Source organism: Apteryx mantelli, chromosome 22 (assembly GCF_036417845.1).
Source record: "Apteryx mantelli isolate bAptMan1 chromosome 22, bAptMan1.hap1, whole genome shotgun sequence".
Lineage (NCBI taxonomy): Eukaryota > Metazoa > Chordata > Aves > Apterygiformes > Apterygidae > Apteryx > Apteryx mantelli.
In genome coordinates, this window is record NC_089999.1 from 2,699,847 (window position 1) to 2,715,232 (window position 15,386).

A 15,386-nucleotide genomic window follows, 5' to 3' on the forward strand; every position below is an offset into this window, starting at 1 on the left:
CATATCCTTAAAGATTTTTTGTATGTTTAAACATTCAGAAAGCAATATTAACATGTTATCCAAGATCCTGCACAAAAATAAACTAATGAAAGAACCAATGTTCTCTATTTACAACCTAGAATATGTCATCATATTGTCTCTTCTGCTCTACCATGTGGCAATTTCCCCAAATCCTTTTTCAGCCTGTGTCTCCCTGCACCGCCTCTGCTCTATTATTGGAATTTATGGCCTTTGTAAGGAAAACTGCAATATCTGCAATAGCACTATAGTGCTATTCATTTTTCATACCTGGATACAATTCAATCCAAATCTTTTTCTCCTACTTTTTGCAGTGTGTATATCCCTTCTACAGTGATACATAGCCAGTCCATGGCTATGTATCTACAGAACTACAAATCTACCTAAACAAAGAGCCCATGGAACAACAGTTGTTGAAGTGCTTTAGAAGTAGGAAATCTAAATTCTGCTTTTTTTATGTACTTTTGAACAGGAATTAACATACATTTTGGCAAAACAATAGTAAATTTAATCTTCAAAGTGCTTTATTTACACAACTCAGCTCAGTACAAAAACTTTTAATTTTGTTTATTCACAGAGTTTATGGCCAGAGAATATCATTCAACCATCTAGTCAGAACTTCTATGTATGACAGTCCATTACATTTTTGTCAGTATCCCTACATTGAACAGTAATATGTATTAGATTAATGCATTTGACCATTGGAGACTAAATTACTGAGATGAAGAACAAAAGAGAAATCAAAGGGTCACAAATGCCTTTAACTAGCCCCTTGAGGGGTAAGGATGAGGTGATAATATGTCCAGATGACCTATGCAGATGATTCATGTCTTAAACTGCAAAGGAGGAGGTCACACACGCAAAGTTTCTGATAATTTGAATGGGACAAGGGTGGAGGGTGGAAAGAGAGTCGTCCCCTACCTCAAATCTGTTGATCTGTTCAATCTTGTGCATAGGAGCAAGGCACACAGCCTAAGCATTTGAGAAACAAGATTCTGTCTACTACCTTTGAACATTGACCCATATGCCTTAATGTCTTGATTCTAGACAAAGCTGATGCCTGATGCTCCTAAGAAAGGTGAAAAGGTCCCAAGATTACCCTTGGCCAACCATGCATGGAGGGCGAGAGAAGAGCTCCCGCCTGACCCATGCAGCAGGCATCTAGCCAGAAGCTCCAAAGCATGAGATATGATTACAATTGCTTAACACAAACTGAAAGTGTTATGAACAAGTTAAAGGCAATACAATGCTTCCTGTTCTCCAATACCAGTGAAACAAGGGAAAAACAAACAGATATATAAAAATCACAGAATTCAAAGACAGAAGAAACCACCATGACCATCCAGGTCACTTATACTTACTTTATATCCTCTCTTCCTGTCTATATCTAATCTCATTTTAAAGATCAGGAGTGGAGGTGAGCCAGAAATTTTCCCTGGTGACTTGTTCTAATTATCCCTGCAGCCAAGAATCTACAGTTTATCTAAAAAATTTGAGATAGCTATTTGTTTAATGTCAGATTTCTGACTTGAATTTTCACCTACTAGACCTGGTTATGTCCTTGTCTGCTAGAGTGCTCTCACCCTTCCCAAATATGCAATCCTATGTGTAAGCAGATATACACATAGAGCAATCATCAGTTTGCACTTTCAAAAAAACTGAGCTGAGCTACTTAAGCATTACATTCTGCATTCAGGATCAGTACTGTGGCTCTCCTTTGAACTTTTTCCAATATTTCCATATCCTTCTTAAAGTTTGGGTACCAGAACTAGATAAAGCATTCTGCAGTGACATTACTAACACTGAGTACAAAAGCAATATCACTTCTATTATTTTCTTGGTATTTGCTTTTCAATGTATTCAAATATGGCATAAAAGTTGGAATGCTAGTGTAGGACTCATCTATTTTCATCACTGACAGGCACAATTAGTTTGAGAGCTGAATATAATTGATTAGCTGGGCAACACAAAGACATTTCTCAACAATATTGTTCTGATATTTATATTGTACTTTCCAGAACATGGCAAGTCCTATATTGAAATGGACTTCAATTTATCCGTGGGATTATTTTATCTGACAAGAAGAAGACAGGTGAAGTATGTGCATGAAGTATGTGACATGGTGAAGGATGTAGAGTAACGCAAAGTGGGTTTTTCTAGTTGCCATCTGTGAGACCACAAGAAAATAATACCCAAAATCTGAAAATGACTTAAAAATACATATCGAACACAGCACATGCTGCTAATGCATTAATATTTAGAATCTAATGGGACTGGATGCAATTAACATCATTGAACATACAGCAGTTTGTGTCCTACAGACAAAAAGCATACAACGAAAAAGTGTTATTAATGCAATCCACATTTTTCCCTTAGTCACACCAAGTCTCCTTCATTAATGCCAATGAGAATTATACTAGTAACCCTGAGAAAAGTGCATGCTGCAATGTAAGTAATTACAATACCCTGGTTAAGGTGAGAATTACAACAGCTATTAATCTTCATGTTTTTGGACAAAAGCAGATCCTCTGTGTTCCTTAAATCGCTGATAATAGTGTGTGCATTACTCCCTTAATGTGCTCAGATAGTGCTTTTGTATTTATGTCATATAAGTAGAAGCCTATGTTTTGGGATTTGCATCTCATCTTCGGCTTATAAATATACGTGAAAAATAATTTGAGATAAACACCCCTATGTTTAAACATTTTACTGACACATATCCTTGTCTTTAGATATTGTATATCAACCTCCTTTAGAAATAAATTCATAAACATACCAAGAGAGATTACGACTTTACTACACATTAAGTTTTTAGAGGAAAGAACCTGTTATAAAATCTGAATGTTCATTGCTTGAGTGATATATACCCTCACACTCTAAGGTTCAGCTTAGAGCTCTGCTTTGTTTATAAACCAAAATTTCATTTATTTGATTCTCAGCAACCCCTGCAACACGGATTTTATAATCTTGTAGACAGTTGGACCTGAAGATCAAATTCCTCTGCATGCTTCCCATTGCACTTATTTATTACTTTCTTCCTTTTGGGTTAAAATGGGCTTTTTTCAGCTGAAATAAGTGCTTCTTGGGAAAGACCATAGAAAACTTTTAGGCACTTTTGAGAGCTCTAAAAATGGGAAAATAAAGAGATAAAATATATAAAAATACATGGCAAAATTTTTGTTCAAAATAAATTCTAATACAATGGAGCCCTCTTTGATCATGTACAGTTTGTCAAGTTTTAATTTCTTAGATAATTTTGAAAGCTGTCATTTAAAAATAATGAATTTGCATGGATTCAGAATTACCTTTCACATTTTCACATTTCATCTGTATGAAACACCTACCAAACTTTTAGTACTAAGGAGGCACAGAATGAAAAGCAATTTCGGTAATGGTTCACGAGAACCATTTAGTCCACAAATACAGTTTGGCTATAGTCAACAGAAATGACTGAGAGGCCTGTTTCCATTCCCTTGTAATCTTACCCCTCCTGCCAACTTATCTTTGGGAAAGGTCCACTTGCTCCTTGGATACATTCCAGGAATAGTGTGCATGACCAAGAGTCCTCTGTTGACTGTCACTCACTCTAGCCCTGTTGATTTAGCCTTCTGACCATACATCTTTGCTCTGCTGCCGCTGTTTTTATTTATATCTTCCCTGTGTAATTATTCTAGCTCCAGGCACTTTTTAGTATGGAGAATCTTTCAATTCAGGATGGGTCTAGGCCTGCCTGTGCCATCAGTAATTCTACTGGGACAGAATGGTTGAGGTTGGAAGGGACCTCTGGAGACCACCTAAGTCCAACCCCCCTGCTCAAGCAGGGTCGCCTAGAGCACGTTGCACAGGACCCTGTTCAGACGGCTTTTGAATATCTCCAAGGATGGAGACTCCACAACCTCTCCGGGCAACCAGTTCCAGTGCTCTGTCACCCTCACAGTAAAGAAGTTTTTCCTCATGTTCAGACAGAACCTCCTGTGTTTCAGTTTGTGCTCGTTGCCTCTTGTCCTATCACTGGGCACGACTGAAAAGAGCCTGGCCCCATCTTCTTTACACCCTCCCTTCAGATACTTATACACATTGATCCTCAGCCTTCTCTTCTCCAGGCTGAACAGGCCCAGCCTCTCCTCGTAAGAGAGATGCTTCAGTCCCTTAATCATCTTACTAGCCCTTTGCTGGACTCACTCCAGTAGCTCCATGTCTCTCTTATATTAGAGAGCCCAGAACTGGACACAGTACTCCAGATGTGGCCTCACCAGGGCTGAGTTAGAGGGGGAGGATCACCTCCCTCGACCTGTGGGCAATGGTCTTCCCGATGCAACCCAGGATACCTTTCGTCTTCTTGGCCACAAGGGCACATTGCTGCCTCATGGTCAAATTGCTGTCCACCAGCGCTCCCAGATCCTTCTCTGCAGAGCTGCTTTCCAGCAGGTCAACGCCCAGCCTGTACTGGTGTCTGAGGTTATTCCTCCCCAGGTGCAGGACCCTGCACTTGCCTTTGTTGAACTTCATGAGGCTCCTCTCTGCCCACCTCTCCAGCCTGTCCAGGTCTCTCTGAATGGCAGCACAGCCCTCTGGTGTATTGGCCACTCCTCCCAGTTTTGTGTCATCAGCAAACTTGCTGAGGGTGCACTCTGTGCCTTCATCTAGGTCATTGATGAAGAAGTTGAACAATATTGGACCCAGTACTGACCCCTGGGGGACACCACTAGCTACAGGCCTCCAACTGGACTTGTGCCACTGATTACAACCCTCTGAACTCTGCCATTCAGCCAGCTTTCAGTCCACCTCACTATCTGCTCATCTAGCCTGCACTTCCTGAGCTTGCCTACAAGGGTGTTGTGGGAGACAGCGTCAAAAGCCTTCCTGAAGTCAAGCTAAGCAACATCCACTACTCTCCCCTCATCTACCCAGCCAGTCAGCCCACCACAGAAGGCTATCAGGTTGGTTAAGCATGATTTCCCCTTGGTGAAGCCATGCTGACTACTCCTGGTCACCTTCTTTTCCTTCATGTGCTTAGAGAGGGCGTCCAGGATGAGCTGTCCATCACCTTTGCAGGGATCGAGGTGAGGCTGAGTGGCCTGTAGTTCCCTGGGTCTTTCTTCTTACCCTTCTTGAAGATAGGAGTGACATTTGCTTTCTTCCAGTCCTCAGGCACCTCTCCTGATCTCCATGTCCTTTCAAAGATGACTAAGAGTGGCTTAGCAATGATGTCCGCCAGCTCCCTCAGCACTTGTGGGTGCATCCCATCGGGGCCCATAGACTTGTGGATGTCAGGTTTGCCTAAATGATTTCTAACCTGATCCTCTTCCACCAAGGGAAAGTCTTCATTTTTCCAAACTTTCTCCCTGGTCTCCAGGGTCTGGGGTTCCTGAGGGCTGGTCTTAGCAGTAAAGACTGAATCAAAGAAGGCATTCAGTATCTCTGCCTTCTGTGTATCCTTCATCACCAGGGCCCCTGCCCCATTCAGTAGCGGGCCCACATTTCCCCTAGTCTTCCTTTGATGCTGAGGTATTTAAAGAAGACAATGACCAGCACCAGATGGTGCTCTGGGGAGCATTCAAGAAACATCCTAGGTAGCAGAAGATTTGGGTTTAAAGACTTCCAGACTCATTCTTAAACAGAGAACTTGTTCCCACCACACTTTTTATGGATCAGGAAAGGAGAAGGCACAAAACGCAAAGCTCTGACTCAGGCTTTGCATATACTCAAGAGAGGGATGGAAGTTCAGAAACCACCTCTAAGCTCAGCTTTTTCTAGCAGCTTACTCTAGTTGAGACTCCCCACTCTGCATGTGGATTTTAGTGACTCATCTTTCTGATACACCTAAATCCTCTACATTCAGCTGATTAGACCTTTTAATCATCTAACTCTCCTTCATGGCTATATAGGGAGCTTAACTACCTCAGTCACCCTGTGGAGTCAGGGTCTACGTTTTTAATTGCTGCAAAACCTAACGTGAATATGCCGAAGGTGCCTCACTGCCTCTTATTCTTGCAAAGTGACAGTATAATCCTGAATCACTCTATCTATTCTCTGTGAGCCAGCAGACCTATAGATTTTTGGCAGGCTTGTATTTAATATAAAAACGCAAGTTTTTAAAGATTATTAACTACAATGAAAAATCATCTATGCCTCCCCATTTTTCTCCTTATAAAGCACTCCCTATAATTTATATTCTTATTTATTTGCTTTCACTAAGTATTATATTTCTAAATTTTGAAACATGTTTGGCCCAGATAACATCTTAAACACTGCCAGTATACTTCTACTGATTTACCTGTTTGATTCACTGTTTTGTACGTTTCCTAAAACTACTTTTACTTTCTTGAGCAGTATCTTTGTCACATCTAAAGATTTTTTTTATTTTTGTTCTTTAACTGTAAGAGCTATTTGTCTCACTGATTCACTTTACTGCAATTTTCCATTCTAAAAATTAATGTCAGAGTTCCACTTTTTGGTACTTAGGCACTGAATTTTATTACACTGAAGTCAATACTAGTGGCTCAATTATTGCTAGCTTTTGAGTAAGTTCTTGCATGTTACTTAACACTCAGTCAAGAATATCTTTCTGTGTACTTTAGTACTAGCTGTTCCAAGGAGCAGAAATTGCTTCTTTGAACTTACTCTTATTGTGCTATCTGACCACTTTATTCACAGGTAATTTAAGTCCCCATTATCATTTGGTTAGACTTTCCCACTTCTTTGATCTTGGTCAACATTATGCACTCAACATCCTTTTGTTGATCCAGGAGCTAGTAGTATATAAGACTACTAATATATTTACTTTCTTATGGGTTGGGACTGTAACCCTCTACAAGCAATTAAGTAGGTGATTATAATTCTCCAACAGCACTGTGCATTGCAACATTGGAAACACTCTCCATTTCTAGGATGTGCAATCTATGATGATCATGTTGGATTTGTTACACCAGTACACAACTTGTTTCAATGGTTAGTTATTATTGCTTTTAAAAGCATGCATCATGCTTCTTTTCTGACTTTATCTAGACTTGATTTTCAGCTCTTGAATTGTATTCAACACCTAAAAAATTATTCAGGGTCCTCCTCAGACTCTAACACATTCCACCCTAATCAGAAGGTTGATGCTAAAAGCAATATTTTTTAAAATAATTTATTGGGCGGGGGGGAGGGGAAAGAGAGAAGTCCTTGTGCTTTCTGGTTTCTGAGCCTTTAGGGAGTTTGTTCTGTGTTGTCAAGTTTTTTCCTGAAGTCATAAGCTAAAACAATGTGCTCAGTGGTTTAATGAAAGTTGACTTTCTCATACAATCACCCAATTATATAACAGCTTAAGATTATAAGGAAACAAACACAAAGTACTGTGAGACTTGCAATAAAATAATGCATGTGGGAAAACTGAATATATGCTTTTGTCTGTTAAACAAGACTTTCACTGTCTGAAGATTTTTCTCCATGTAGGTATGTAAAGTGATTGATCATTGCTTTGCCTTCTATATAATAAATTTAGTTTAAATTTGTACTTCTCTCTTTAAATCTCATTGTTTGGGACTTTTTTTCAAACTCCTAATATTATTTCTGAAATACTGGCACCAGCACTATACAGAAAACTCCAATAACAATCCCACTTACATCATACATGCTAACAGTATCATCCTTTCCCCTGTATACAGGACTGGAGTTACATATACTCAAATAAAAAAGATACTAATGCTTAATTTTAATCATGTATGCTTGTATATATACTTTACTAAAGAGCCTTTAATTAAATGATGACCTATTTCTCAAATAAAATTTTTTTATTCCACAATATTAGACTTGCACATGAATCCTATTGTAATTCAATCTGAATTGGACAAACTCTGAATGTCCTCTCAAGTCTCTGAAGCAACTTTATCCTCTCCTTTCTGAGACTATCTGTATTCTCCTATTTTCAACTAACATAGTGAAATCTCTCCAATATCGAATGGAGCCTGAAGCATGGACAAGAAGGAAAGAAGATTTATTCATCAAAAATAAGCTAACAGAACAGAAATAACAAAAACAGAGGTCACAGAAATTGCACTGGCAATCATATCCAAGGGAGCTGACCTGGCAAAAAGCTATAGGAATGGCAATTTGGAGAGCATGTTGAATCCTTAATTCCTACTGGATCTCCAATTAGCAGTAAAATCCAAATTACCTTGTCTAAAAGGTTTGGTTCTTCCATTTTTAACATAAGGCCTCTTTCCAACTTCCATGGACTTTCTCCACCTGAAGTACAAGCAACTGCGGTAAGCTCAGAAATCTGAACTTCCAACCATTTGGAAACTGCAGACTAGTACACAATGCTACTTCTCATCTGTTGAGCAATAATTAATGCTTAGAGCATGTAATATCTGTGCACTGAACAAGCTTGAAGATGATTTCTGTAAGAAGTCTAAGGTGTTGGTTTTTTGACCTATAAAGTCTTAAGTGGCTCTGCCTACTTGAGAAATTCCTCTCCCTTTGCATCATACTACAGCAGTCTTGATCCTCTGGAGCACCAGAGGTAACGCTGCCTAGTTTGAGCAGTTTAGAATTTACCTGCTCAGCCATATACTACTATTTGGCGACCTTAAGGACATACTGCAAAAGTTAAAATCCAAGATTTCCCAAAAGAACTGATCACAGGGGAGAGGGATGTGAGAAGGAATTTGATGTTCAAATTATTTTGGAGGTAAGGAAAAATTTTTTAAGTTAGTTTCTTAGAATTTAACACTTATGATCAAAGTTGTTTGTTGTAGAGGATCCTAGAGAATATGATAGGAAGAAAATGAAAACAAGAAAGTATTCTGGTAGAGTTATCTTTGGTGAGGCTCAATCTTTTATATGCCAGATTTTCTTTAAAAAAATTAAGAACATATTTTTAAAGATATATTGACCAAAACAATATAAACATAATTATAAGTTAAAGAGATTTTTATTTGAATACAGGACTAGTTCTGCAGCTCTTATATTTAAGCAATTGTATTATACCACTGAATTATCAGAGCATTATTTTGAAAAAAAGACTGGATCATGCATTTTTCTTTTCTGAGATAAGCTATGTAGTTTATGTTCTCATGTGATGTGCTTGATGACTGATTGCACCTTACTGATTCTGACATACCCAAATAGACAAAGCCAAAACTGGTGTAAAAACTAGATTTCTTAACCCATGAACTGTAAAAACAATCATATTATGTACCTACATTACATATAAAGAACCAATTATGAAGGTACCTGTGAACAGACTTAACTTTCTTTAAATAAGAGTTCCAATGAAATCAAAGCATATCACCTAATGTTTTTGGAAGATTGGGATGTTGGCAACTACATTTAAAACAGGATGTTCCAATAAAGTGTAATTTAGGTGTATTTAATATCTTACTGTTTAGAAGTGAACTACAAATACTCTCTCCTATTAGTTTCTTACTTATTTTGTACCTTAACAGTTATGGCAGCATTTCATAGTGTGTCTCAAGTTTCATCTTTCTAAAGGCAGGAATCAACAGCAGGATCAGGCCCCAAATAATTTTTAAATAGCATTATGAGTTTTGATATGTAATGGCATAATTAGAAACTACACCATAATATATACACAAAGGTCCCAGGCCAACTTAAGCAAGGCTCTTCTGAATACTGTGCCTGGCACCATGTAAACATCCTGTTACAGAAGATACAGATACCCCCAAATCCTAATCTGATACTCTAATCCTAAAACCAGATCCAGAGGTATGAACCCGTTAAAATAGGACTGAATTCTGTGGGATACAGAATAGGAATGATCACCTGAGCAAATCTAGTTGCGGGATCAGGGCCTAAAAAACACATACATGTACAGTTCAGTATCTGTTTACATAAATTTAACAGATAAAATTAGTGTTTCTCCAACCTTCTCATTTTGAGGATGATTTTTAAAGAATGAAACTCATTTGTAAATCCAATACTATTCATGGCTTAGTATTCAAAGCATCTAATTTGTTTGTGCTACAGAGCGGGCTTTAGTGACTTCACATAATACGAAAATCACAGTTTGAATCACTGCATTTGGTTAAAATGTTCAAACACCATACAGCAGGGGTTATCATCTCCTCATTTCAAAAAGGTCTATACTCTATACTTTGTGCTCAGTTGCAACACCACTGTAGTTTTTCTATGGAATAAATATTGACTTTCCTGGACATTGCCTCATAACAGAACAGGACCTTGAGTACATTTGTCTAAGATACTTTTCACCCTGGTAATATAATTTTATAACAGGGCTTTCATTCTGAGTAGTTCAAAAGGCTTTACAGGCAGGCTTAATAAATTCCACAAACTGTCCATTTTCATTTTCAGGCAGGTGATCATACTGTAAGGTTGGCTCGCTTGTATTTCTTTTCTTATAAGACCATACAATATTTATTATTTTAATTTAAGTTTACAAACTACCGATTTTATTAAGATTATAAAATATCATATTTAAAAAGTCAAAACTGGCAAGAGCCATGCAAAAATTAATATTTAATATTAATGCAGGATATTTTATCTATCTTGATGAATTTTGTTATATTTGATTCTCAAGAATAGAGAATGTGACTCCAACAAATTGCTAATAGAAATAAGACAGTATGTGAAGGTAGCAGTGTACTGTGCTGTCTCAAGAAACTGAGCTTAAAAAATACAGTATACAGATCAGTCTGTTCACTGACTAGCACAACTATCTCTTAGCAGCACCTGCATCTTATGGCAAGATGTTCATATGCTCTCTACTCTTAGTAAACATCAGAAAACGGCACTAATTTCATTTACAAAAATATATGGTGGTGACACTACAGGAACCATCGCAGAGGTAACAATTATTTCCAGGCACAGCCGATACACAAGAATACAGCTATCAGGGTCAACAAATCTGGTGGGCAAAATGTGGATGTGTATTGTAACTTTAACAGAACCCCATCTATTAGGAAAAGCATGCAGGAAACCTTAAGCATTTCATACAAAATGTTCCTGATTTCTGACAGATCTTTACTGTTCCAAAATGTGACTCAACACACTCTGCTTTATAACACCAATTAAGATATGCAATAATCTTCATGGGATCAGTTGACTATATCCAAAATTCAACATTAATACAAGCGCAATTACAGACCATGACAGAATGAAAAATCAACCATTAATATACATATAAGCACTTCTATCTTAGAACAGTGTGCAAGCTTCAAGAGCAATAACGCAAATGAACAAAACAAACAGGTGGACAGCTCACACAAAAAAATAACTTCTTAGGTTATAAATATGTAATTGGGAAATAAAAACAAATCCATTGCACTAGCAGCTGAAGCAGTAAGGAAAGGGGGAAAAGAACACAAGGACTGAGAACGTAAGACCAACAGAAATGGATAAAATAGAGCTGCTCTTACCTGAAGCAGTTTTCCTTCAGCTGGAGTAACCTCAGCAACATTTGCGAACTCTCCTTCCAATATGATTGGCTCCACTTTCAAGGGGATCACCCTAATGATAGCTTTCTGTGCCGCTGATCTCTCAGATTCGACTGCGGCTGCCAGTGCCAGCTCTGTATGGCCAAGTCCTACCTGCAGGGTAGCCATTAGCAGCCAAGGCCAGAGGACAGCCAGCTGCAGCTGGGGGCCAGCACTCATGCTACCAGCTGCAGCAGCGCGCTTCGGCCACACATACCGCTCAGGAATGCGTCCTCACCCCGCCAGCAGGTTCCAACAGTAGGCAAAGCTCGTTAGGTTTAAGAGTGTGCAATTCCAGTTACTGGGACCCAGGAGAAAGAGGAGAGAGGTGCTCAGTTACCTCCAGCTTTCTCCTGCCAACCCTACTTACTGAATTTCTTTTCTATTTCTCGCCATCACTATTTCTTTTTTGCGGTGCCACGTGCTCAAAGGCCTCTGGAAGCTCAAAAACATATTTTAAACCAAAAAGAAAAAAAATCCTAAATTACGTGTCCCTCCTCCTCCAACAGATAAATCGAGAAATCAGTGAAAGAGAATGAACAGCTCACAAGCAAGAAATCAGTTCAGATATACAGGAATACCATGTAGCAATAAAAACTCTTCAGTTCTGCAGAGATGAGGAACAGGGAGATTTCTCCATGGAAGTGATGACCTTGCCTCTCCTGTCCAATGTTTAGGAAGACCAACAGGTTCAAAACATCCATCTCAAATGTCCTTAAAAGACAATTTACCTTCTTGCCAGTAAGTCATCTTTTTCACAATGTGAGCTCAAGCTCTTCACTTTTAACGTTAACTACAGTCATTGGTATCCTTCTTGAAAATTACACAGGAGGTATTTCTTGAATTTATATTTAGAAAAAAACCCATGCTATGGTATTGTTCTCCTCCAAATATTCTTGAACCCTTCCATCCTTGTTCTGCCAGAAATGCTTCACTTATGTTTGGAGATCAATTTTAGTTTTCTCCTAATAATCCATTTTCAGATGCAGTTCTCAAAGACGATTAGTTGAGTAAGTAGCTTCTCTTCATATTTTTAAGTTCCTGGGAAATAAAAAGGCTCCAAAACACTTTTTAAAGTTTAGGTACAGATACCAAGCAAAAAGTTACAGCACATCTTGTTCCTTTCACACTATTTCTCCGTACACTTGAGTTCCAGTATTATCACTTTCAAGCACATATTAATAAGATTCTAAATAAAGGCCCCATGAAATAAAATATAAAGTTCCATGGTCTGCCCAAAGGTCACATGAAAGGTATCGAGGTCTCTTCATAACTGGAGGAATTGATACAGAGGAAATTTGCAACTAAAACGAATGTTACACTGATCGCTGTGAAGAGAAAAAGTGATTAAAAAAAAAACCAACAGATCTGCAAACCTGTTATGCAGTGTACCTGCTGGAATCCACAGGAGCTGAGACAGATGAAAATGTTTCTATAAATCCTGGACAAATGCTGTTTCCAATAGCTTAAGAAAACTGTGTGGGTCTGATGATGTCGTTCTTTTTTTTTAAACCAATCTGTTCTTCAAAAAAAAAAAAAAGAAGGAAAGAAAATCTCTCTCACATACGCGCACTAGGCAGGTAGGTGCGAGTGCAGTTCCACAACTCGAAAGAGAATCCAGCAAGATCAAAGGGAGAAAATTACTGCAGACAGAAAGCTCCTGGGGCAGGCATGGCTGAAAGTGAAGTGTCCGCACGTAATCTAAAGACTTTAGAAAGAATCCAAAAACATTTCTGAAAAATTCCTTTAAAATACAAAAGTCTCTCCTCTTGTTACAGCGTATGCAATTATCAGCTCTAAATGTAGTGAGCACGACAGAAAAGAAATTGAAACATCAGCAGCAATCCAGCAGTGAACCCAGGCAGGCTGTTTTATCATTATAAAGTAGGCAAAGAAATCCAGAAGGAGCAGGGACCCCCAATCGTAGAAGAGACTTGAAGAGTTCTGCTGAAGTCGTAGAAAAGCTTTTCTTCCAGAAAAAAACACTTCTGGATAAATCCCTGGAGAAGGAAGCTTGTGGTTTGTAGTTTGTGTGTGCCCAGCTCTTTGCCTCCCTCCCCTGGGACTGCAAGCGCTCTCTACCTGCTGACACAAAGTGAGGGTGGAGCAGCTGGAGGCAGCAACCCCACCCCCTCCGCGGCCGCTTCGCAGCGCTCCTGGACTCCCTCTCCTGCTTCTCTGCTATACTGCATTCAGCAAACACAGCCCCTACTAACTGCATTTTACTAAGCGATCACATGTAAATCAGGGTCACTCGCTAGTTCTTCAAAGCGACATCCGAGTGAAATCTGTGCCCAACCTAGCAAAGATTAAGATAAAAAAAAAAAATAAAATGCCATAAAATGCAAAGGCAGATCAAGAAATGAATGAAGGAGGCTGTTTATCACTGTGAACTCAAATCCGTTCCCAACCTTCCTGCGGCACTCGGAATGGCACCAAGCCAGTATCTAAAGCAACTTCCCTCCCTAGAATGTACTGATTTATTGCAGCCTTATGTCTTCGGCCCTGGGAAGGACTCCGTCCATTTCACGCGCAGCCTTTCTTCAGCTCTTGCTAATTTAGATTCAGTAGCCCTTTTCTAGTTGCTACTGCAAGAAGGTTTCAGGTCAGGCTGATGTCAGAGGTCTGGAATTCAACTGTTATTCTCCTCTGACATCACTGAGAGGTGAATAATACTATAGGTCAGACCTATAACCTCAAAGTAAGGTTGCAACTGGAAATTTGTAAATCGGCATGTGATGGAGTGGTGCTTGAAGAGGATACTCAGAAATTAATGCAAAAACAATGCGTAGTATACAGAAAGCATACGATCCATTTAATAGTTCTGAGAGTCATTCTCTATCATTCTTGGTGCTTATGAAAAAGTGCACTCAAGAAAGTGAACAGATTAATGGCTTTTTAGTTACACATACAGCCAAACTAATCCCTGGAGTAACTCCACAGAAATTAGTAAATTACATAACATGAAAAATTGGTCCACTGATTTTTTTTTAACTTGTCTGTGGAGTAATGATTATTTTTTGACAAAAGTGTGAGCAGGAACTATTGAAGTGTGAAATACTTATTTTCAACTATGATAATCTGTCATTTGTAATTTAACACACAGAGAAAATACAAATGCAATATCCACGTAAGTTTAAAAGTTTAATTTATTGCAGATTGCTGCAACCATGTGGTCTAAGCAGGGATGTAATAGAACATCTTTGAGGTAAACCAAATCCCACTGTGTTCCCATTAACAAGAAAACAGTTAAAAACATGTCTTGTTACAGAAGTCACTTTTTATTATTTACCGACAGAGCTACATTCATATTAAGGTGCTGAAATGCTAAGACATTCAATTGAGAGGGTTACCTGAGACTTGTGAGGCCTTGTGGAGTATTATACTAATCTCCTAAAAGTAGCAAGTGCCCTTTCTCCTTTGCTCTCTCACGGTTATGTCAGAGAGCGCTGGTTAAGGACAAAGAGAGCTTATGTGCACGTGTACTCTGTAAGTGATGTACGGCAGGAGATCCAGCTCCATAACTGTTTTAAAATTAGCATATTAAAAATTCTAATACTAGGATTTCGTAATTTGTCTTTACAAGGATACAGCATTATCTAAGACATTAAGACTTCCCTACCGTAAATCTCCAAAAGCATCAAATCTTTTGGTGGCAAACAGGAACAAGAAAGGTAAGCTAAGAAGTTCCCTTTGTATTTTATTTGAATTAAAGAGGTAGCAACTTCAGTTTGATAAGGTTGAATTCCTGTGGTCTCCAACACCTTGAATCCAGGAAGTCTAGCCTGATGCTCTCAAATCCTATTACTATTAATGGGACAAACTACTACAGCATATAGACCTTCCACTATTTCCACAGCATATTATGCAGCAGTCTCAAGTTGTATCAGCTGAGGAGCACAAAACCAAACTCAGATGATAAAGCTGCAT

General features: G+C 38.7%; 1 protein-coding gene across 1 annotated transcript in view; it reads right to left on the reverse strand.

Annotated features, from left to right (window-relative positions):
• Positions 1–11,663, reverse strand: part of RNF43 (ring finger protein 43) — a 72,962-nt gene extending 61,299 nt beyond the window's left edge. Inside the window, exon 1 of the mRNA XM_013956713.2 lies at positions 11,400–11,663. Within this exon, the coding sequence (XP_013812167.2) occupies positions 11,400–11,636 (237 nt within the window). The 5' untranslated portion in view covers positions 11,637–11,663. The remainder of the gene's footprint in view (positions 1–11,399) is intronic.
• Between the last annotated feature and the right edge of the window lie 3,723 nt (positions 11,664–15,386).